Source organism: Narcine bancroftii, chromosome 1 (assembly GCF_036971445.1).
Source record: "Narcine bancroftii isolate sNarBan1 chromosome 1, sNarBan1.hap1, whole genome shotgun sequence".
Lineage (NCBI taxonomy): Eukaryota > Metazoa > Chordata > Chondrichthyes > Torpediniformes > Narcinidae > Narcine > Narcine bancroftii.
In genome coordinates, this window is record NC_091469.1 from 190,185,701 (window position 1) to 190,210,215 (window position 24,515).

General features: G+C 39.5%; 1 protein-coding gene across 1 annotated transcript in view; it reads right to left on the reverse strand.

The window, feature by feature from the left end:
- kcnt1b (potassium sodium-activated channel subfamily T member 1b) overlaps nucleotides 1-24,515 on the reverse strand; it is a 175,674-nt gene that overhangs the window by 23,844 nt on the left and 127,315 nt on the right. The window contains exons 21-25 of the mRNA XM_069916271.1: nucleotides 15,141-15,212; nucleotides 10,139-10,273; nucleotides 7,602-7,713; nucleotides 5,882-5,983; nucleotides 4,397-4,480 (exon numbers count right to left, since the gene is read on the reverse strand). Coding sequence (XP_069772372.1) covers nucleotides 4,397-4,480; nucleotides 5,882-5,983; nucleotides 7,602-7,713; nucleotides 10,139-10,273; nucleotides 15,141-15,212 — 505 coding nt within the window. The remainder of the gene's footprint in view (nucleotides 1-4,396; nucleotides 4,481-5,881; nucleotides 5,984-7,601; nucleotides 7,714-10,138; nucleotides 10,274-15,140; nucleotides 15,213-24,515) is intronic.

A 24,515-nucleotide genomic window follows, 5' to 3' on the forward strand; every position in this document is an offset into this window, starting at 1 on the left:
CCTTTTAAATGGCAATCACAGGCTATATGTTACTTTGGTATCAGGATAGATAATAATTTGAATCATTTCTATAAATTAAACTACCAACCATGAATTAAAAAAAATACAGGAAGATTAAGAGAAATGGGAAGATTTACCATTAATTTTAATAGGGGAGAGTAAACTGCATCAAGAATTCAAGATGAATATATTTCCATGAATACAATATTTGTTCCAAATGCTACTGATTCCTCTGAGAGGGTAATTTTTTTATGAAACTAAATAAATTTAAAAGAAAGCTTTTATGGAAGGGTAAAAAATCAAGAGTGGCTTTGGAAAAATTATCATGGATGCATAAACAAGGGAGGATTGCAGCTACCAAATTTCAAAAAACTATGACAGAGCAGCACAGTTAAGATATCTGTCAGAATTTTATCAGACATGAGAAAAACCAGATTGGCTCAAGATAGAATTATATAAATTAGGAGAAAATGTCTTGGAACCAACACACCAATGACATCATGAAGAAAGCCTCTACTTCCTCAGGAGTTTGCGGAGGAGCTAGTGGAGTTGTTCAAGTGAACCGGTACGGACTTGAAGGGCCGACATGGCCTGTTTCCATGCTGTAAACGGTTATATGGTTATATCTGTAGAAACCCTTTGGACTTATTTTCACCTTACTTGACAAAGCAACCTCGTATCTCCTCAGCCTAATTTCCTTCTTAAGATTATTTTTACACTTTTTAAAATATTCCTCTAACACCTCATTTACTTCATGCTCTCTATACATTTTGTCCACATCTTTTTGTGAACTATATTTCCAATAACCCCTGAAAACCAAGGCTCCCTAAAACTTTTAACCTTTCCTTTCATCCTAACAGGAACATATCGTCTCTGTACCCTTAAAATTTCACCTTTGAATAAACTTGATTTTCATTCTACATCCTTCCATCCTTCTCATAAAACAATTTATCCCAGTCAACACCTTCTAAGTCCATTCTCATCTCCTCAAAATTAGCCTTTCTCCAATGAAAAATCTAAACCCTGGGTCCAGATCTATCTTTCTCCACAATTAGTTTGAAACAAATAGTATTGTGATCACTGTGCTCCTCAGCATACACCTCTGTCACTTGACCTATCTCATTTCTTAATAGCAAATCAAACACTGCCCCTTCTCTAGATGATACTTCTATATATTGATGTAGAAAACTATCCTGCACATATTTAACAAACTCCAAAACATCTAGCCCATTTCTTTGCAATACCAGTCCCCATACGATTTCTGATCTTACCATTATCCTCTTTCTTTTTAATGATTTCCAAACTTATGATTTTGGTAATCCTAAGGTTGAGTGATGCCTCATATTGTTTAATTTTTTGCTTTTCACCTTCACAATGGCTTCATTGACACCATTCCGATCTTCAGGTTGAAAAATGGCAACTACAGACTTCAAAGGTGATCAAAAGCTTAGAAGCAAGCCTAGGTCTCTTATACCTGCATCAAGAAGCAATTAAACTTACCTGAGTAATCACAAGTACCTGCGAAGCCATATGTCCCAAACATTACGGTGTCCTGAAATGAGGGGACTATGTTTAAAAGTGCTGCAATTTCTACAGGATCAAATCAAAATGTATACAAATAACCTGGGATAAAGTCTGGAATGTGCACTTTAATTTTTTAATTACATGTGAATTGTTCGATTATAAATTTAAAACTGTGGAGGACAGGAGCAAATAAAGGAAAAACGTGTCTTTGTCCCAAGCATTATGGAGGGCACTGTATCAAATCAAAGACCAAAGCTCAGTATCAATGGACTCAGAAGGTAATTCGTGAGACCAGAGATTTTTCTAATGCAGTGGAAATATTTTCAGTTGGAACTGGCCCAAAGGCTTTTGGAAAAGTGTAGTTTGTATATTGTAAACATTCCATGCAGATATATCAGTTATTATAATGATAGCAAAAAGGATATTTGAGTGCATTTTTATTATTTTCATTTCAAGACCTTAGTAGTGTTGTCAAGGCCAGCATTTATTGCTCATCCCTAAACATCCTCAAGAAAGCAGTGATAATATTTTTCTTGAACTCCTGCTGATCCTCAAGGTTCTCAATATGAAGATATTCCATTGTTCAATTATTTCTCCAAAATATTGCACTCAGTTTTTACTTTCCTCTATTTGTTTTCTTTTTTAGAATTTATTCTTTGAACTTGATAAATTCACCATTTCCTTGTTATACTATATTTGCCATGTCAGGATCCTTACAGTTTCAAATCTACATGATACATTCGCAGATCATTACACAGTCAATTCCCTACTCCTTTAACAACACCATGATTATTTGCAACAATATCCTTGTTATCCTCATTGGTCACAGGGGAGGTGCTGGAGAACTAGTGAAGGGCAAATGTAGTCCCCTTGTTTTAAAAAAAATAGGGAGAATCCTGGGATTTATAATCCGGTGAGTCTTACGTCGGGGTAGGCAAACTAATGGAGAAGATTCTTAAGGATAGGATCTATAAGCATTTGGACAAGTTCAGTCTACTCAAGGATAGCCAGAATGGCTTTGTGAAGGGAAGATTGCACCTCACGAGTCTAATTGAGTTTTTTGAGGAGGTAACAAAGAAATTAATGAGGGTAGGGCATAAATGTGGTCTACATGGATTTTAGCAAGGCATTTGGCAAGGTCTACCACAAGAGACTCACCCAGAAAGTCATGAGATCAGTGGATGAAAAAATAACTTGTAGCAAAAAAATAAAGAGAGTAGTAATGGAAGAAAAGTATTCTGCTTGGAGGTCGGTGACTAGTAGAGTACCAGAAGGATCTGTTCTTGGACCCCTGCTCTTTGCGATTTTTATGAATGATGTGGATGAAGAGATGGAGGATGGGCCAGTAAGTTTGCAGATAACACAAAAGTTGGAGGAGTTGTGGATGGAGCTGAAGGTTGTTGAAGGTTACAAGAGGATATAGACAGGATGTAAAGTTGGGCAGAAAAGTGGCAGATGAAGTTCAATCCAGATCAGTGTGAGGTGCTGAATTTTGGAATGACAAACAAGAAGGCTGAGTACAGGGTTAATGGTCAGTTACTTAAGAGTGTGGATGAACGATTAGATTTAGTGTGTAAAAGTAGATGATGCATTTTTCTTGTTTGTTTTCCTTTGTGTGAAGATGTTGTTTTATGGTTTTATTATATTGCATATGTTTAATATTTATTGGTTTTGGAGGGGGTGGGAAGGGGGGAGCGAAGGAAGGGGGTGAAAAGGGGGAAAATGTCATTGTGTATATTTAATGAGAAACATCCAAACATATTTTGGTTGATATGGTTCATAGTGTGATAAATTAAAAAAAATTATTAAAAAAAACATTGTGAATGAACAGAGGGACCTTGGGGGTTCAAATCCATATATCCCTCAAGGTTGCCATATAAGTTGATAAGATAGTTAAGAAGGCCTATGGGATGCTGGGATTCATTAATAGTGGCAATAAGTTGAGGAGTGTAGAAGTCATGTTGTAACTCTACAAGTCTCTGGTAAGTCCACACAGAGAATTGTGTTCAGTTCTGGTCACCTCATTATAGGAAGGATATGGAAACTATGGAGAGGGGGCAGAGGAGTTTACCAGGATGTTGCCTGTACTGGAAAATAAATCTGATGAGGTAAGGTTAGTAGAACTGGAACTTTTCTCTCTGGAGCTTAGAAGGATGAGAGGAGATTTGATAGAGGTCTACAAGATTATGAGAGGCATAGATAGGGTGAGCAGGAATGGCAAGGGAGGGAATTTTAAGGGACATATTAGGGTTACTTAAAAAAAACCGCAGAGAGTTGTGGGTGCCTGGAATGCCTTGCCGGGGATTGTGGTGGAGGCTGAAACATTATGAGCATTCAAGAGACTCTTAGACAGGCACATGGATGAAAGAAAAATAGAGGGTTTCGATCTAGTACTTTAAAAAAATGTCACCTCGACACAACATCGACGGTCAAAGGACCTGTACTGTGCTGTAATGTTCTATGTACAGTCTAATATCAAGTCTTCAACATGTGTAGAAGGATCAAACCAGAAATAATTCCTTCATGGAGAAGCTCAGGGTTCAAAAAACAAATGTTTAAATAATTTAGGTGCTTGTTCTTTTGTACTTATAACACTGAACATTCATTAGAATATGCAAATAAAATGAGTAGAAACTAATGGGTTTGAGAAATAACCTTCTGGAGGCAGAAAGAAAAAATAATAGGGTAAGAGAGTGGATTATTATAGTTACATGACTGTACAATATTTTGATTTGTAAGGCAGGCAGTTTGCAAACAATTAAAAAACTTTACACTCATCTCTGCATACTTCAAACTTTAAACAAAATGCATACATATATCAACAAACTTATTTCAACTGTCATGAAATGGTTCAATCATTTAAAGTACTTACAGCACAAAGGTATCCAGAGCCTGGGGTTGTGTCGAGTCCCAGTAATAACCGTGCGATTGGAATCATGTAATCTTTAACAAAGGACTAATAAGGCAAGCAGAAAGACAAACAATGGTTCTGGTTTACATTTGCACATTCTATTTGCTTGTTCCTGCTTATGTTAATTAAAAATTGAAACATGGAACAGAACAAAAGGAGTTGAAATGTTTTGCAAAAAGCAGTTGCATTTTTTGCATTATGTTTATCACAATACAGTAGAATCCACATTATCTGGGATTCAATCAACTGGAAACTTGGGCAACCAGCAAAAGAAAAGTGAAGAAATAAGTAAATAAGACTGGGTAGATGGACCCCACAGGGGAGCACTGAGACTTCGATGGATGTTTGCCCTGATGAACTAGCAATGTCCCTCAATGCATGCACATTCTTTTCGCTATCACCACATGCATGGAAGTGAGCTGGGTTGTCAGTAATGGGAAGGTGCGCCAAGGGCCTTACCAGGACACTTGTGTGGAGGTGAGTTGGGTTATCGGTGCAAGGAAGATGAGCCATGGGCCTGGCCAGGACATTGGATGGAGGTGAGTTTGGTTGCTAGCATGAGGAAGGTGGTAGAGTGTGCCTAGTGTCTGACCGGGATACTTGAGTCAGAATCTGTGGGATAGGGATGGAATATAGAGGGGAAGAGGGAAAATGGCAGGGGTGTTGAGATTTGCTGTCAAGGTTCAGATTTTAGATCCAGTGTATAACATGACCCTGATAATGAGGTGACATTTTTAAGTTTCAAGGATCCTCTGATATGTCAACATATATTGTAGGTGAAAAACAGGTACTTTTAAAATTAGTAGGCGTTAATTACGACGGCGGCACAATTAGAACAACACTGTTAAAGTGCCAGTGACTGGGGTTCAAATTTAATTTTGTATGATATGGGAATTGCCTGATTAAAGTGAATTTTACGTAATTAAAGACCACAAAACTGATTTGTTTTCAAATTAATTTACATTTCGCACTGTCTTTTGTCTTTTAAGTGGTGTATTCTTAATGCAGGTGTATTAGGCATTGTGAGAGTAAATCTCAGACAACCAGAAAATCTGCATATCCAACTTCTGCAATCTCCATGGGTGTCGGATAATGAGGATCCTACAGTAAAATGTTCCAGAGGCTACACTAAAACATAATTAAAATGAGACACACAAGGGACTGCCACAATAGTAGATGAAAAGTTTGTAGAATCTTAAAGGAGAAAGAAATGAAGAGGCTTTCGGACACAGAATTTCAGAGTTAAGGGCTAAAGCCAGAACATCATCAGAAGGTTATTCAACATTCATCATTCCAGGGAAATTATTTTTATAAAGTAGCAACAGTGAAGTCTTCCCACAACTTATATCAAGCATAGTCATATATTTCTGATTGGATTGCTAATCCGTTTGCTGGTGAAATATGCAAAAAGAAAGGTGTTCATGAAGTGTGCACTGTGCTACAGACCTGATAAAGCAGTGTGTCCAACATACTGATACTGAACACCCTTCCAGCAGCAAATGGGAGACGGAACATGAATGCCAAATTTGAACCCTTTTCACGTTCTTTCTGTCAGGTGACAAGGGAAAAGATATAAATGTATTTAGTTGTATTTAAATCAGTTCAGGTAATGCCAATTCATCATCCAGAAAACCTGCATGGGCTGCATCAGAAACTAAAATTCCAAGGAAGGCTGCATATCAGAATTGGTTCTTTCGTAGAGCTTCACATCAACCGGCAGTCTTGCCCATCGGCAAACAAATTAACCGGCAGTCTGGCCCATCAGCAAACACATTAACTGGCAGTCTGGCCCATTGGCAAACACATTAACCGGCAGTCTGGCCCATTGGCAAACACATTAACCGGCAGTCTGGCCCATCGGCAAACACAATAACCGGCAGTCTGGCCCATCGGCAAACACATTAACTGACAGTCTGGCCCATCGGCAAACACATTAACCGGCACTCTGGCCCATCGGCAAACACATTAACCGGCAGTCTTGTCCATCGGTAAACACATTAACTGGCAGTCTTGCCCATCGGTAAACATTTAAACTGTCCATTCCAAGATCTCTAGTTTTTGAAGGTTTCATCTTATCCTGCTTGAGCATACCTGATGCACTTGGTTTCTCCATGATATATATTTTGTTTTCTGACTTAATTCATCATGACCAGATTTCCCCAACTGTAACCAATATTTTACATACAACTATCTCCAAAGCAGTATGATTATGTCACAAGGCATGTTTGGTAATACATTTGCAACTCGATGTGTTAGCTTTAACCTGATCATCTCTAACTGATGAATTTATGGCTTTGATTTCCATTTCCGAGATGAGCTCAAAATCTAAGCTACTTCTTCAGTTCAGTCCAGAAAGAAGCAAGCACCTATTGAAAAACTAAATATGCTTGTGTTGTCTTTCATACTCAGTCATTAAAATAAGGCCTTCAGCCTTTGCAGCTGAGCATGAGTAACTATATCCGTGATGGAAAGGTGATGATGGAAATTTCCCTGCTATCCCATCACCATAGCACAAAACAAGCCCTATATACTAGACTCTCAGCAATCAAGCAGTATCTGTGGAAAGAGAAACAGAGCTACATTTCTGGTTGAAGCACCTTCATTAAAACTAGCAAAATGAGAAAACAAGTTGGCTTTAACCAGTAGAGAGGATGGGGAATGAGACAGACAGGACAAAGGGACTTCTCTGGTTGGTAAGGTCAGGGTTGCATAGAAAGAAGATGGAGATAAAGCCATCTTGTCAATGGGTTAATAGGGACTAGTAGAGAAGGACTGAACAAAACAATACAAAACCTATGAAATTAAAAGGATTCTTTAACAAAAGTTGCTGAAAATCTTTGTTTTGCAAAGGCACAGTCACAAGGATACGAATGGCAGTTCCACATAGATTATTATCAAATTTTCCATGTTTCATGGATTTCTCAAAAAAGTATTGATTCTGAGGAAAAATAGTTTTTCAGTATCAACCCAAGTCCATTTTAAACAATATGACTAATTCTGTCTTAGCTAATTACATCTCCCATCAAGGTTATGTTTCAAGAGAAAAGCATCTATAGCAACCAGGCACCTACTGAAAATTAAATATGCTTTGGACTCCCACCCAAGGTGAACTTCTTGACAGAAGTATATAATAGAGAAATCACTCTAAAGATAACTGAGGAGTTACCTTTTCTAACTTGGAAAGTGCAAGTGAATAACAGTCCTTGGCTCGAAACTGCATGAACCTCATATTTGAGGGGTGAGTCAGTTCTGTGACGATGCTGAGACTGGGGAACAGCCTGAAACAAAGAACAAACAAATGACATTTCAATACAGGCAGAGGAGGGATGAGCAACTGTTCGCCTGTGGTTTTCTAATGCTACAACTGTTTACGGTCCCAAAGAAGCTCGTGATGCAAGCAGCATAATTGAAACATTCTACCAGGACTAGAGAAATGATGGGTGAAGTGTGAATAAATGAATCTTTCATGGATACTGAGAATTCATGAATAAAATGGCATTTAGTGCATTGATGCCAAGAGGAATTTCAGGAAACTGAAAGCAATTGGTTTCTTGTGATGAGAGAGAAGGTGGTTGAGAAGATAGGTGGCAAAATCCCAATATCTTGCAGCTGTCTGCAGGAACATATTTCATCAGAGAAGTCAAATATTACGACAGTGACTTCAATTTAAGGTAAAGGCATTTCTCTTGTGGGAACATAACCTTGAATGCAGAAATGCAATCAGCTAATTCGGTTTCCTCTAATCCTCAGTGACATACTTAGAGGGATGTGAACAGTGAAACTAGAACACCACAAGGTTACAGCTTCAATGTGATTTCAATAATGTTCTTGGATTTAATTAAAAAAAAATATTTTCCCCAAAAATTAAACACTATTTGAGTGATACATTTGTTCATAGTTAATTCCATCAAGGTAATTTGCAAAATATTTGTCACATATGTCACCAATTGGTCCATATTGGTATTTATGCCCCACACACACTTCCTCTCAGCCATTCATTAATAGGGGACAACAGAAGTGACCCTAAATTTCATCTCCAAGAATAACATTTGCATTATTATATATATATATATATATATATATGTATATGTTAAGAATTTTTTTTCCACCAAGTATTTGTATTGTTTTGATTTCACCATCCAGAATGACCGTATTTTCACTCATATAATGTGTGAAAAATCTTAAACTATGCATAAATATTCTTGTATAAATGCACACACATATATCTACATTCCAACTCACAAGAGCAATTTGTATTTACATGGGACAGGAGACAATACACATTCCATAGTCCCATTATCTGCCACATATAATCTCCGGCGATTTACATCCCATTCAACTTCCCCCAGAGGTGTCTATCACCCATTATATAGATGATATTCTCCTGCAAGGTCAGTCTGAGACCGTTTTCTCAGAGGCACTTGATACATTAAAATCCTCCCTCCAGGGAGAGGTCTAGGCAATTAATATTGATAAGGTGCAGTGCCCTAGCCAGAGTATCTTGTTTCTCAAAATACCATGGCACTCAGTCAAAAGTGATATTCCCAAGATACCAAGATCAAAATTTTGAATTTTACTATTTTGTATGTACCCATTTTGTTGTGTGTGTATGTGCATACACGAGTTTCATCCTGGTGTGATTTTCCCACATTTGTCTGTAAATTCTATTCATGTTTCATTGCTGCTATTACTTTCCCATGATGGCTATAAATTGTGCTCATTGTTTATTCCTGGTGTGACTTTCTCACAACCGCTATAAATTGTGTGTTTTTATTCCCACTACTACTTTCCCACGCTCGTTATAAACTGTGCGCATGTTATTCCCATTACCATTTTCCCCCCACACCTGTCTTTTGTAAATAAAATAATTTATTACAAAACTGTTCTTTTTCAATTCAAGTGATTAAAATAATTTTGAATTTAGAACCAGCTGCTGCTCAAATAAGTTCAATTTTATATTCAATGTGTAAATAATTCTTGTATAGCACATACACATATAATACATGGTGGGTTACCCAGTTTGTAAAAATGTATATAACATGCTTAAAAATATCATGCACCCATTATAATTAGAATGGAAAACAACATTCTGGAAAATCTAAGCCCATCAGGACACAAATTTTTCAGAACTAGGGTTTCAGGCAGTTTCATCATTTATAATGTCTTTTCTGGCTTGATGTTTTCATGTTTTTACATCAAACCTTCAACACTTCCCAAAAGTTGTCTTTTTATTTGTCTTCATAAAATGAAGGTCCTTCACTGGACCAAAGCAGCAAGTCTTAAAATGAAATGTGTTCAGAAGGTATGAATATTGCTGGACAGGCATGTTATCCCATGAAAAATTACATGCTTTGTTTCTTTCTCACTCTTTTACAAAGTTCTATCAATGAAAACACATGACCTGGACACAAGAACGGTTATTCTGAATGTGTCCAGAACTCCCTGGAATCTTCCATCAATTTGGTTTTTGGTTCAGGTTCCAGCACCAAGGGAGGCACACATTTTTTAGGCAACATTTAGCTATAGGTACAGGTCTGATCGTGCAATAAACATGCATTGAGCTGTACCATTTACTGGAATGTGAAAAATTGAGGTTGACATTCATTACAATGAGGAAAAAAATAGAATTGGAAGCAATCCAATTTACTTGAGAAAGTCCAAAAATCATTTATACATGTCTATGTTTTACAGAAATGTTCCTACCTGAACATTGTTTGAACATTGACAATGGTCTTTGCATCAGCCATATAATCTTCTTCAGCACTCATCGTACTCTCTTTGTCCACAACTACCAGGTTATCAGCATAAATAATCCCACACTGTAGTAGATTATCCAGGCTGCGGAATATGTCCCAGAAAACAAAAAGTAAAACAAGACCAAGGGTTCAAATGTCTGAAACATATCTCCCTCAGAAGGTATTCTCTGAGAGATATTTTGTTGATTCAGTTGAAAACAATATACTTCCCTTCCACCAAATTATCTACAAACAGATTATTAGTCTTTATCATCTTTAAGTTGAGAAGAGGAACCACTAAGAACATTTATGTAAGAGGCCTTTAATTAATTTCATATATTAAGGACTTACTTTCAATATCAGTGCTGTGGATTTTTTTAATTTATTGCTATCATCCCACCCAGGTACATAAAAGGTATGGCTTATTTCAGTCCTTATCAGTTTATTAATAAATCAGTAAGAGTCTTTTTATTGCTGACAATATTCATCGCTTTGACTGATCTTTGGACTGATTAGTACCTAGGTGGTGAATTTCTTGACCCATTTCATGCTCTAAATGGCAGGTAAATATAGAGGCTTTCATGCCATTCCTATGGGTTAGAATTAAATTCAGATCACAATGCGCCATCCATTGAATATCTAATTCAACCAATGTTCAACCCCTGGTATCAGAATAAAATGATAGGTAAAAAAGTACGCATTTGAAATTGTAATAGTTAATGTTCTCTGAAGTAACACATAAACCTTTGGTGAAGATTCAGCCAGCAGAGAGCCTTGGTAGTGCTTTGCGTGTTGCAGATGTTTGAATAAAGTTGTGTGAAACAGCAGTGGCGTCGCCCAGGGTGAAGAGCTGGTTGATGCCCCTCGCCATTGGGATGATTCTTTTAAAATATCTCCTCATCCATGCTTATCATTTGCTCCGGTCGGAGGCTTTATCTATAAACTTGGGGGAGGGGGTGCTAATTATCTACAAAGATATTGTTCGTCTTTTGGGCTGCTCCGTGGAGGTGAGGAACCTGCAGATGCAGCGACAGTTAAATGTTTTCAAAGAATGTGACTGAAAATAAATTAAAATGCTTTAAGATTTATATATTTATGCAAGTGAAGTTTGTTCAGTGCAATTACAGTATAGTTAATATTTTTGTCTTTTAAACTGTTTATTCTTAATAGAGGTGTATTAGTTAGACATTGTAAGGGTAAGTCTTAAGCAACTGGAAAATACACTTATCCAGCATCTACTAATCCCCTGAGGTGTCGGATACCAGGGAACTTTTGTACTTTTTCGAAGAAAATGCCACTCCAGATGTTAACTGGATAGCTCATGTTGTTCAGCTGTTTATAAAAGGCTCCAAAAGTAAACCTGGTAATTATAGGCCTGTGAGTCTGATTTCAGTGGGTAAATTAATGAAGACCGTTCTTAGAGATAGTATGTACAACTGTTTGGAAAGACAGGGATTAATTAGGAGTTCCATGCTATATGGTTATATGGTTATAGTCAACACGGTTTTAGGTGGTAGATTATGTTGAACAAATCTTGTAAAATTTTTCGAAGAGGATACTAAGAAGATGGACAAGGGGAAGACTGTGGATGTTGTCTATATGGACTTTAGTAAGGCTTTTGACAAGGTTCTGGATAAGAGGCTAGTTATGAAAGATCAAGCATTAGGTATTAATGGTGAAGTAGTGAAATGGATTCAACAATAACCATATAACAATTACAGCATGGAAACAGGCCAATTTGGCCCTTCTAGTCCACACTGATCCAAGTACCCTCCTCTAATCCCACCTACCAGCACTCTGCCCATATCCCTCCATCCCCCACCCATCCATATACTTATCCATCTCTTTCTTAAATGACAACATTGACCCTGCCTCCACCACCTTACCCGGAAGCCCATTCCACACAGTAACCACTCTCTGAGTAAAGAAGGTCCCCCTCATGTTACTCCTAAACCTTTACCCGTCAACTCTCAACCCATGACCTCTTGTATTCATCTCTCCTACTCTCAATGGGAAAAGCCTTTCCACATCAACTCTATCTATCCCTCTCATTATCTTGAACACCTCTATCAAATCCCCTCTCAGCCTTCTACGTTCTAAGGAATAAAGACCTAATTTGCTCAGTCTTTCCTTGTATTCCAGATGCTGAAACCCAGACAACATTTTTGTAGATCTTCTCTGCATTCTCTCTATCTTGTTAATATCCTTCCTATAAATCAGTGACCAGAACTGCACACAGTACTCTAAATTTGGCTTCACCAATGCCTTGTACAGTTTCATCATTACTTCCCAACTCTTATATTCTATGCACTGATTTATATAGGCAAGCATACTAAAGGCCTTCTTCACATGTGGAATATCCACATGTGCTCCTACCTTCAGGGAACAATGCACCATTATTCCTAGATCTTTCTGCTCCACTGCATTTTTCAATGCCCTCCCATTTACCACATATGTCTTGCTTTGATTATTCTTTCCAAAATGAAGCACCTCACACTTATCAACATTAAACTCCATCTGCCATCTTTCTCCCCACTCCTCTAAGCAGTTTAAATCCCTCTGCAATCTTTGAAAACCCTCTTCATCATCTACATTTCCCCCTATTTTAGTATCATCTGCAATCCAATTTACTGCCCCATCCTCCAGAACATTAATATATATGACAAACAGCAACGGTCCAAATACCAAACCCTGAGGTACACCACTTGTCACCAGCCTCCATCCTGACAAACAATTATCTACTACTACTCTCTGGCAACTTCCTTCTAGCCACTGTTGAATCCATCTGACTATCTCCAAATTAATACCCAGGGATTTAGCCTTCCTAATTAACCTCCCATGCGCAATCTTATTGAAGGCCTTACTGAAGTCCATATAGAAAACATCCACTGCTCTACTCTCATCAACAATCCTAGTCACCTCTTCAAAAAATTCAACAAGTTTGGTCAAACACAACATTCCACGCACAAATCCGTGTTGAGTGTCCCTGATCAGACCCTGTCTCTCCATATACTTATATATATTATCTCTAAGAATGTTTTCCATCAATTTACCTACCACTGATGTCAAACTTACAGGCCGATAATTGCTAGGCTTGCTCCTCGAACCCTTTTTAAGCAAAGGAACTACATGCGCAACATGCCAATCCTCTGGCACTATACCCGTCTCTTTGGCTTTGCTTCGCGGACGAAGATTTATGGAGGGGGTAAAAAGTCCACGTCAGCTGCAGGCTCGTTTGTGGTTGACAAGTCCGATGCGGGACAGGCAGACACGATTGCAGCGGTTGCAAGGGAAAATTGGTTGGTTGGGGTTGGGTGTTGGGTTTTTCCTCCTTTGCCTTTTGTCAGTGAGGTGGGCTCTGCGGTCTTCTTCAAAGGAGGCTGCTGCCCGCCAAACTGTGAGGCGCCAAGATGCACGGTTTGAGGCGTTATCAGCCCACTGGCGGTGGTCAATGTGGCAGGCACCAAGAGATTTCTTTAGGCAGTCCTAATGACATATGAAAAATCACTGCCAGAGCCTCCGCTATTTCCTCACTAACCTCTCAAGGTCCTGGGGAAAATCCTGTCAGGACCTGGAGACTTATCCACCTTTGTTTCAAAAGCTCCAGTACTACCTCTTTCTTAAACACTATAGTCTCATATATACCCCCTTTGTTTCCTTTACCCTGCACACTTCAATAGCCTTCTCCTCAGTAAATACTGAGGAAAAGAAATTGTTCAAGACCTCCCCCAATTTCTTTTGGCTCCACACACATTTGTCCTTTCTGATTCTCTATTGGACCAATTTTATCTCTCACTTTCCTGTTGCTATTTACATATTTGTAGAAACCCTTTGGATTTATTTTCACCCTGCTTGCTAATAGCCACCTCATACCTTCTTTTAGCTTTTCTAATTTCTTTCTTAAGATTCTTTTTACATTCAATATAGTACCCAAACATCTCCTTCTTCCCCTCTTTCTTATATTTATTGTAGTACTCCCTCTTTTTTCGAACCAAGTTTCCAGTATCCCTTGAGAACCATGGCTCTCTCAAACGTTTGACCTGACCTTTCAACCTAACAGGTATATAAACATTTTGTACTCTTAAAACCTCTCCTTTAAAAGACCCTCCATTTCTCTATTACATCCTTCCCAGAAAACAAATTGATTGGATGGGAGATGCCAGAGAGTAGTGGTAGAAAATTGTTTGACAAATTGGAGGCCAGTGACTAGTGGAGTGCCTTAGGGGATTGGTCCATTGTTGTTTGTCATCTATATTAATGGTCTAGATGATAGGGTGGTAAATTGGATTAGTAAGTATGCAGATGATACGAAGGTTGGTGGTGTTGTGGACAGTGAAGAAGCTTATCAAAGCTTGAAGTGGGATATAGGCCAGTTAGAAGAGTGGGCTGAAAGTTGGCAGATGGAGTTTAATACTGATAAATGTGAGGTGCTACATTTTGGTAGGAGTGATCAGCAAAGGTGATACACATTAAATGGTGGACGACTGAGGAGTGCAGAAGAACAAAGGGATTTAGGAATTCTGATACATAATTCCCTGAAAGGTGAGTCACATGTAGATTGGGTGGTGAAGAAAGGGTCATGGTCCGGGTGAGGGTCAACGGAACTAGGTGGGAGAAGGGCCAAACTGGCCTGTTTCTGTGCTGTAATTGTTATATGGTTATATCGAAGACCTCTCAATGCATACTCTTCCCTTATCACCCCATCAACATCTCCAAAACGATGGGAAAATGTTAATGTTTTTGCAGAAATACACCAAAATAATTCTGAAGCTCAATGCAAGTTCACAAGTGACTGTTCTCACAGAAAATGCTCAACTGCTGATTTTAGAACAAGTCAGTGAAATAAATGAGACCAAACCTTGACCACTTGCAAGATGCCAATGCCCCTCTCTGCAGTCTATTAACCAAAGTTGCAATCTAATCAGAACACTGAAGATGGCTTTTGAATGGTTCAGTATATGGATACTTACTTATCAATGCTTCCTGCCATGAAATAAACCATGGGAAAACAGCAGATGGCCTCCAAGAAATGATTATCTGGCCTGAAAAATATATCATGAGATTAGAAAGCCATAAAACTATTCTACCCATTCAATCAAAACAGTTTTGAGCATTGCTTGTTTATTAAATGTACATGATTTTAATTGTGTGGATTGTTTTGGAAGAATTGATAATGAAGGTTAGCAGGTCAAAGCTACCAATAGCAGCAAATGTTCGTCATATGACCTGCAGCCAACTTTATGCCTTTTATATCTTACTCCCAATAGCATTAGGTGAAGAAAGAGTAGAAAGGGGAGAGTTTGCATCATCCTTTCTTTAATCCAGTTTGCTTCATCCAAGGTCTTAAATGTGGAAGAGAAATGGCAAGCACTCACACTCGGTGATGTAGAATTTATAAATCATCGCAAAACTCTGTAATGTTTTATGTTTTTCAATGAAGACAGGAAAGAGGTTTTGTCAGAGTATTAATCAAGCATTTTAAAAACAATTACAGAATTGAAATTTTGTTTGCTAAACAGTTTCCTTTTGGTACGAGCCCAAAGGACCCCAAAACCCAGCAGCAATAGACATTCACCTAGACAAATAGTGACTTAAACAAAAGTTGTTTTTAATTATCTTTAAACATGAAAACAGAATCAATCTTTAACTTATCTCTATACTTAACTAACCCAAATTAACCCCTTTCTAATTCTAAGTGCACATGTATGATGTGTGTGTAAATTTAAGAAAAGTTCTTTGGTTCACAGTTCAATCTCACTTCTCATTCTTCCAAGTTCACTGGTTGCAGGCAATTCTTATACTGTGCACAGAATTCAACATGTATAAATTTCACCAGGCTTTGGTGCTTGAAAGGTAAATATTTACTGCTCAGGAAGGTTCTTGTAGGTTTGCAGAGAGAGATGTTGTTCCAGGATTTCCACAACTGAGGTACCACCATTAGTCACCTCAATGTCTTGCTGATGAAACTTGCCCCATCAGGGTTCTCCAGATGATAAGCTCTTTCTTTCAGGCTACCACAGAGTTCCTTTCTGTTCCACATTTCAAGAGAAACATCAGACAGAGAGCACTTCCAACCATCTGGCACTCTGGAGTTTCTGTTTCCCACCAGCTTTTCCTGGCGTGCTTCAGCTGTGACTGTTCAGTCTCTTTCAGTATCACACACACACACTGGCTGAGAGAGCTTGTTGAGCTTCTCTCTCTCTCCCTCTCTCTCTCTCTCTCTCTCTCTGTTCAACTGCCAAAAGCCCATGTGACTCTCTCCCTTGCAAAAACCCCCATCTTCTTCAGCAAACTACAGGAGTTCTCCTTCTTGGTCAAGCTGTTATCTTGGGTAAACAAAACCCAGGAGTGATCTTTCTGTGAGCACTTTGTAAAAAGGTCAGAAGCCTTGTAGTTATTCAACCAGCCAGCCTGTATCCAATTCAAACAATGTCTATTCATTTCATGACACCATTTCAAATAGTACCTACTTGTGAAATGTGCATAAAATTCTCCATTGTTTCTGTAAAGTTCACTGAATATGAATTCTTCAATCTTTCAAATAAGATCTGTTTTAAAATGTATGTATGTAACCTACTCTAATCTTACCAAATTCTCCCAATATTTATCCATTATACTTTCCTTTTGCTTAATACAATTGAAAGCAAACAATGTACCAAGGAAACGTGGAGGAGAGAAAAATAAGATACAAGGCCATAAGACTCCAGAACAAACATAGGCCATTCCGCCCCAAGAAACCGATGCCTCATTTAAATCATGGCTCATATATTTTCCCTTTCAACCCATTGTCCTGCCTGCTCCCCATAACCTATGACACCCTGTCAAATAAAAAAACCTAGCAACCTCTGATTTTAACATTCCCAATGACCTGACCTCCACCATCATCCGTGGCAATGACAGTTTCTCCACTCTCTTTTCTCATTGGCAACCTGCTAAATTGGTGTGCGAACAACCCATTTTGAAATATCATAAGGGCCAATCACACTGGACCAAGAAAAGCCAGTTCTGTGCACCCTTTCACATTAACAACCCAGTATCGCAGAGCTAAGGGGAGCCCAACCTCCAGCAGTGATGTCCTGAGTGATGTATTATATACTCGCAGGTAGTGAATGCTTTGTTCTATAAGGACATAACGCACACCTCACTCCAGCCCTTCACTCTCCGGGTTGGGGGGTGGGGGTACGTGTATCGGTGTTATGAGTGAGAAAACAGATTCGATGGGTCTCAAAAGTAAGGACTCTGAATGCAGTTATGTAGTAAATGATTTTATTTACAAAAGATGAGCATGAGAAAATGGTAACGGGGATAAAACACACACACAGTTTACAGTGAGTGTGGGAAAGTGGTAATTGGGATAACACAGTTTACAGCCAGTGTGGGAAAGTGGTAGTGGGAATAAAATACATGTGAGCATAAGAAGGTTGCACGAGCAATGAAACACACGTGTAAAAATGGTAACATCAGAACTGTTACAAGTAATTGAGTATTTTTTTTTACTCCATATCACAAATGTTCAATTTGATGAACAGCATGTGGACCGTTGGTAGTCATTCTGACAACTTCCTGTTGTTGTTTACATTCTGTACTCTTTCTATGTGCCAGTTAACAGTGTTCTCTGGTGTGATCTCATCTTTTTGCTCTTTCCATTCCCTGCCTCTTTAAGAACCTCCCACGCACACAAGATCATCATCAGCGCATTATTAATGGGACCGAGCATACTGGGTCGCCTGTTCACACTGGAGCCGATTCAAAACAGATCCGCTATGATCCTACCTCCCTAGGCGGTTAACTCCTGGGGCCCCCATACCGATTTTATACTGATACGTGAACTGGTAAATTGCCAATTAATTACTGGCTTCAAGTGCCAGAGTGAAAGGGGCTGAAGAAAGTTCAAATCTCTGTTCCAAAGGGATGCATTTTTATTCTGAGGCTGTGCCCTCTCGTCCTTGACTCTTCCACTATTGGAAACATCTTCTATACGACCACTCTATCCTACCCTTTCAATATTCAAAATGTTTTGATGAGATTTCCCCCCGAGAATCATCAAATGCTACCCTCTCATTCCTGGGATCATTCTTGCAAACGTCCTAAGGATCTGCTCCAACACCAGCACATTCTTCCTTAGATATGGGGTCTTCAATGACTCACAATACTCCAAATGTAGTTTGACAAATGGCTCAGTATTACATCTTGGCCTTTACATTTCAGCCTTCTTTAAATGAAAGCCAACATGGTATTTTTCTTTCTTACTACTGACTCAATTTGCAAGTTAACCTTTAAGGAATACTTCACAAGGTCTCCCAAGTCATTTTGGACCTTTGTTTTCTTCACAAATATTCCACTACTTTACTCCTTCTACCAAAGTGAATGGCCATACATTTCCCGATGCTGTATTCCATCTGCTATTTAATTGCTCATTTTCTCAGGCAACCCATGTTGTTGAATCCTGGGTATTAGTCATGATGGGAGAAATATTTGAAGATTTTCCAAAGGAATCATACAACACAACAGTTTTTCATAATTATGGCTGCCGGAAGTAATAGCACCCCAGACCATTTTATTACTGCAGAAAACCACCAGATGGCGCCATTTACAGGTTACATAAACTGTGGAACAAAAACAAAAGAACTGAGATCACACTCTTAACACCCCCACTTGATCTCATGTTTCCTGGTTATTGAAATATTACTACATGTTACATATATTACTATTAATACATATGGGGAAAATATGAAGATATTTTCCACTTTTGACCAAGAATTGTCAGATTAGCGACTTGCTCTATAAATGTGTGTGACACAGTATGAAAAATGTTATGCAACCTGTGGAAGACTATATGTTACCAGCTGCAAAAATCATGACTCATCTAAACCCCTTGTAAATGAGAACACCTAAATAACTGAATTAGTTTTACTCTCCAAAAATTAAACTTCTGAATTTTTCAAGTTTACATCTAGTTGCAGGCTTGGTTAACACGTCAGCCACCATGTCAGCTGTGGGACAATACAGAAAGACCACTCTGCCCTTTTTCAGCTGATCTCTGATGAAGTGATAATGGATGTCATATGCTTTGATCTCTGGTGATTGATCAGATTCTTGGATTATGCCTTGGTTATCTTCAAAGATCAAAACTGGTTCATTCTGGCATCCCTTATCAATGTCACCCAGAAGTTGTGTCAAGTACAAGCTTTCTAACACTGTGGCTGCCAAAGCAAGGTACTCTGTCTCACATGATGAAAGTGCTAACATAGAAACATAGAAGATAGGAGCAGGAGTAGGTCATTCGACCCTTCGAGCCTGCTCCACCATTCAACGAAATCATGGCTGATCTTAAAGTTCAGTACCCCGTCCCCGCCTTCTCTCCGTAACCTTTAATACCCTTATACTGAAGAAATAGATCTAATTCCCTCTTAAATATATTTAATGAACCTGCCTCTACTGCCCTCTGTGGCAATGAATTCCACAGATTCACCACCCTCTGGGTAAAGAAATTCCTCCTCATCTCGGTCCTAAATGGTTTGCCTATTATCCTCAAACCATGGCCACAGGTTCTGGATTTTCCCATCCTTGGAAACATACCATCTGCATCCATTCTGTCCAGTCCTGCCAGAATTTTATATGTCTCTATGAGATCCCCTCTCAATCTTCTAAACTCCAGCGAGTACAATCCCAATTTGCGCAATCTTTTCTCATAAGTCATTCCTGCCATTCCAGGTATCAGCCTGGTGAATCGCCTCTGCACTCCCTCCATTGCAAGAACATCCTTCCTTAGATAAGGTGACCAAAACTGCACACAATACTCCAGGTGGGGTCTCACCAAGGCCCTGTACAGCTGCAGTAAGGTATCCTTGTTCCTATACTCAAACCCTCTTGATATGAAGGCCAACATACCATTTGCCTTTTTAACCGCCTGCTGTACCTGCATGCTCGCCTTCAGAGACTGATGTACAAGTACCCCTAGGTCTCTCTGCACTTCCCCATCTCTTAATCTATTGCCATTCAAATAGTAATCTGCCCTCCGGTTTGTATTACCAAAGTGGATAACCTCACATTTATCCACATTGTAGTGCATTTGCCATGTATCTGCCCAGTCCCTCAATTTATCCAAATCACACTGGAGCTTCCTGACCCCCTCTTCCGTGCACACAACCCCTCCTAGCTTAGTGTCATCTGCAAATTTGGAGATATTACATCCAATCCCCTCATCCAGATCATTAATGTAAATTGTGAACAGCTGGGGTCCCAGTACAGATCCCTGTGGCACCCCACTGGTCACCGCCTGCCACTCAGAAAATGAGCCATTTATCCCAACTCTCTGTCTTCTACCTGCCAGCCAGTTCACAATCCACATCAATACTTTGCCCCCAATCCCATGAGCCTTGATTTTGGAAGCCAGTCGTTTATGCGGGACCTTATCAAAGCCCTTTTGGAAGTCCAGGTACACCACATCCACTGGCTCTCCCTCATCTATTTTACCTGTCATCATCTCAAATAGATTTGTCAAGCACGATTTACCTTTTGTAAATCCATGTTGACTCTGTTCGATCCCTTCTCTGCTAGTCATATGTTCCGCTATTACATCCTTAATAATGGATTCCATCATTTTGCCCACTACTGATGTAAGGCTCACCGGCCTATAATTCCCCGCTTTTTCTCTACCCCCCTTTTTAAATAGTGGGGTAACATTAGCTACCCTCCAATCCATGGGTACTGATCCTGAGTCTATCGAGTTCTGGAAAATAATTCTTAAAGCATCTGCTATCTGAATGGCCACTTCCTTAAGTACCCTAGGATGTAGATTATCAGGCCCTTGGGATTTATCAGCCTTCAATCCCATCAATTTCCCCAAGACCATGTCCTTAGAGATACTGATTTCTTTCAGTTCCTCCCTTGCATTAGTCTCTATGTTTCCCAACATCCTTGGGAGGTTATTTGTATCCTCTCTTGTAAAAACAGAACTAAAGTAAGAATTTAATTGGTCTGCCATTTCATTATTCCCCATTATATATTCCCCTGATTCCGACTGCAAAGGACCTACTCTGGATTTCACCAATCTTTTCCCCTTGACATATTTATAAAAGCTTTTGCAGTCGGTTTTTATATTTGCCGCAAGCTTACTTTCATAATTTATCTTTGCTCTCTTGATTAATCCCTTTGTCCTCCTTTGGTGCATCTTGAACTGCTCCCAGTCTTCGGTTGTGGTACTTTTTTTGGCCAATTGATATGCTCTCTCTTTGGACCTAATGCTGTCTCTAATTTCCCTTGTTATCCACGGTTGAGTCACCTTTTTTGGTTTATTTTTATGCCAAACCGGCATAAACGATTTTTGCAATTTCTCCATTAGATCTGTGAATGCTTTCCATTGTCTATCCACAGTCAACTCCCCCATAAACACCACCCAATCAATCTTACTCAACTCCCGTCTCATACCATCATAATTCCCTTTATTTAAATTCAGGACCTTAGTCTCGGTTTTAATTTCATCACTCTCCATGTCGAGTGAGAATTCGATCATATTGTGATCGCTCCTACCCAAAGGGCCTCGTACAACTAGATTGTTGATTAGCCCTTTATCATTGCATAATACCCAATCTAAAATGGCCTGCTCCTGAGTTGGTTCCTCGACATATTGGTCTAGATAACGGTCCCGTAAACATTCAAGGAATTCCTCCTCCTCAGTATTTTTACTAATTTGGCTCGTCCAATCTATATGCAAATTAAAGTCTCCCATGATGACAGCTATTCCCTTATTGCACACTTTTCTAATTTCTCTTTTAATGCCTTCCCTCACCTCTACACTACTATTTGGAGGCCTATATACCACCCTCACTAACGTTTTTCGCCCCTTGCTATTCCTCAGTTCTACCCATATAGATTCCGCATCTTTCGAGTTGATATCCTTTCTGTCAATCGTGTCGGTACCTTTTCTCACCATCAATACTACCCCACCCCCTTTTCTTTCTTGCCGATCCCTCCTAAATATCGTATACCCCGGGATGTTAAGTTCCCAGGCTTGCCCACCCTGCAGCCATGTTTCTGTAATCCCAATCAAATCATATTTGTTTATCTCAATTTCCACAGCTAATTCATCTACCTTATTCCGAATGCTTCTTGCATTAAGATATAAAGCCTTCAGATTTGCTTTTTTCACCCTCCTTGCTCTTTCTGATCTTTTACTTTCGCTGCCTAACCTAACTTTTCCTGTTTTATCTCTTCTGTCCTTTGCCCTATCATACAGGTTCCCACCCCCCTGCCAAATTAGTTTAAACTGCACCCGACGGCTGTACCAAACCTAGCTGCCAATATATTGACCCCTTTTGGGTTTAGGTGTAACCCATCCTTCTTGTAGAGGTCATGCCTTCCCCAAAAGAGATCCCAATGATCCAAGAAGCCAAAACCCTGCCCTTTTCACCAGCCCCTCAGCCACACATTCATTTTTCTTAACCTTCCATTTTTGTCCTCAGTTGCACTTGGCACAGGTAGCAAACCAGAGATCACCACCCTGGCTGTCCTATTTCTTAGTTTCTGTCCGAGCTCTCTGTAATCCTTTTTCAGCACTTCCTCCTTCTTTTTATCTATGTCATTGGTACCCACATGTACCAAGACATCAGGCTGTTTGCCTTCCCCTTTTAGAATACCCTGGACCTGATTTGAGATATCCCGCACCCTTGCACCAGGGAGGCAGCACACCATGCGGGCATACCTATCTGGCTCACAGAATCTCCTGTCTGTATTTCTGACAATGGAGTCCCCAATGACCACTGCATTCCTCTTTACCTTTTGGTCCACCATGTGGACTGTTTTCTAGATTTCCAAGATATCAGGGCTCCACTCTTGGTCAGGCTAAAGCAGTAACCAGTAATACTACGCCTATCGTCTGTGGATGAGACCCAGTCTGCATCACTAGAGCCTATCAATCTTAGGCCTTCTTCACATTTTCTGTAACAAAGTTCACAGTTCAGTGTGCCTTTCAAATATCTCAGTGCATGTTTTCCAGCGATCCAGTGTTCTTTCTGTGGTTTTAACAAATACTGGGAGAGCCATGTTACTATCCAACAAATGTCTGGCCTTGTGCATGTCATTGCATCGATCAAGCTACCAATGATCTCCCAGTATTTTCCAGGGTCAACTTTGTCTTCACCATCATAACCCTGACCACCAAGTTTCTGTTCTGATGGCGTAGACCTGGGTTTGCTATCATTCATGCCAAACCTCTCTAGAACCTTGAGTAAATATCTCTTCTGGTTCATCCTTACCACACCATCTAACTGCGCAAAATCTATGCCTAGTAAGTTTGACAACCGATCTAAATCTTTCATTTTGAACTTAGCCTTCAACATAGCCTTGATTTCGTTCAACACCTTTTTGCTGCTGGCTGCTAGGATGAGGTCATCAAGTATTACAACCATGTCAGTATCAGACTGTTTGATATACACACTAGGATCTACCTTACTCTGGACATATTTGTCCTGTAACAAACATTTATGAATGGTATAATTCCAATTTCTGCCAGACTGCTTCAGTCTGTAAAGCAACTTGTTCAATTTGTACACTAACTTTTCTCCATTCTTTGGAGGAACATCAAAACCTTCTGCTTGCTCCATGAAGATCTCACGATCGATAGGAGCATTCAAATAGGCTGACCTGATGTCTATTTGGTGCAGGACTAGATCATTTTGAGCCAAAATCTGTATGAGTGTTCGCAGAGCTGTGAGATTTGCAGTGGGAGAAAATGTCTCCTGATAATCAATACCTTGGTCTGACTGTACCCCTTTGCTACAAACCTACCCATTGACCCCCCCCCCCCCCAATGGAGTTCTGCCTTCAGGCAGTGGAGTCAATGTGAATGTATTATTCCCCTTGAGAGATTCCATCTCTTCTTTCATAGCCATTTCCCAATTCTTACACTCAGGAGAACTCATCACTTCACTGTAGGTTTGAGAAAAAGCTGACACCCTGTAGCAGTAATCAATACCACACAACATTTGATCATCTTCAAACTCTCTTTTAGTCATCCAGGTAGGCTGGAGACTTCTCTGTCTCGCAGGGTATCTGGTAGACTGTACACTATGCTCAGGAGTTTTCCCTTTTTCTTCTGACGCCTGTGATTGGGTATCTGAAATCTCCACTTTAACACAGGTCGCCTCACTACAACATCTGTATTTCTACCCCTTTTCATTACAAAATCGTCATCACTTTCAAGTAGTTTAACATCATTTGCATCTCTCCATGGGAATTTGAAAACCCTGTTTATTGACCTTTCTAGTTTCTGGGAAATAGACCAAGTATGCTGGGCTTGACTTGTTGTACCCCACAAAAATGCCCTTCATGTATCTTGTATCCAG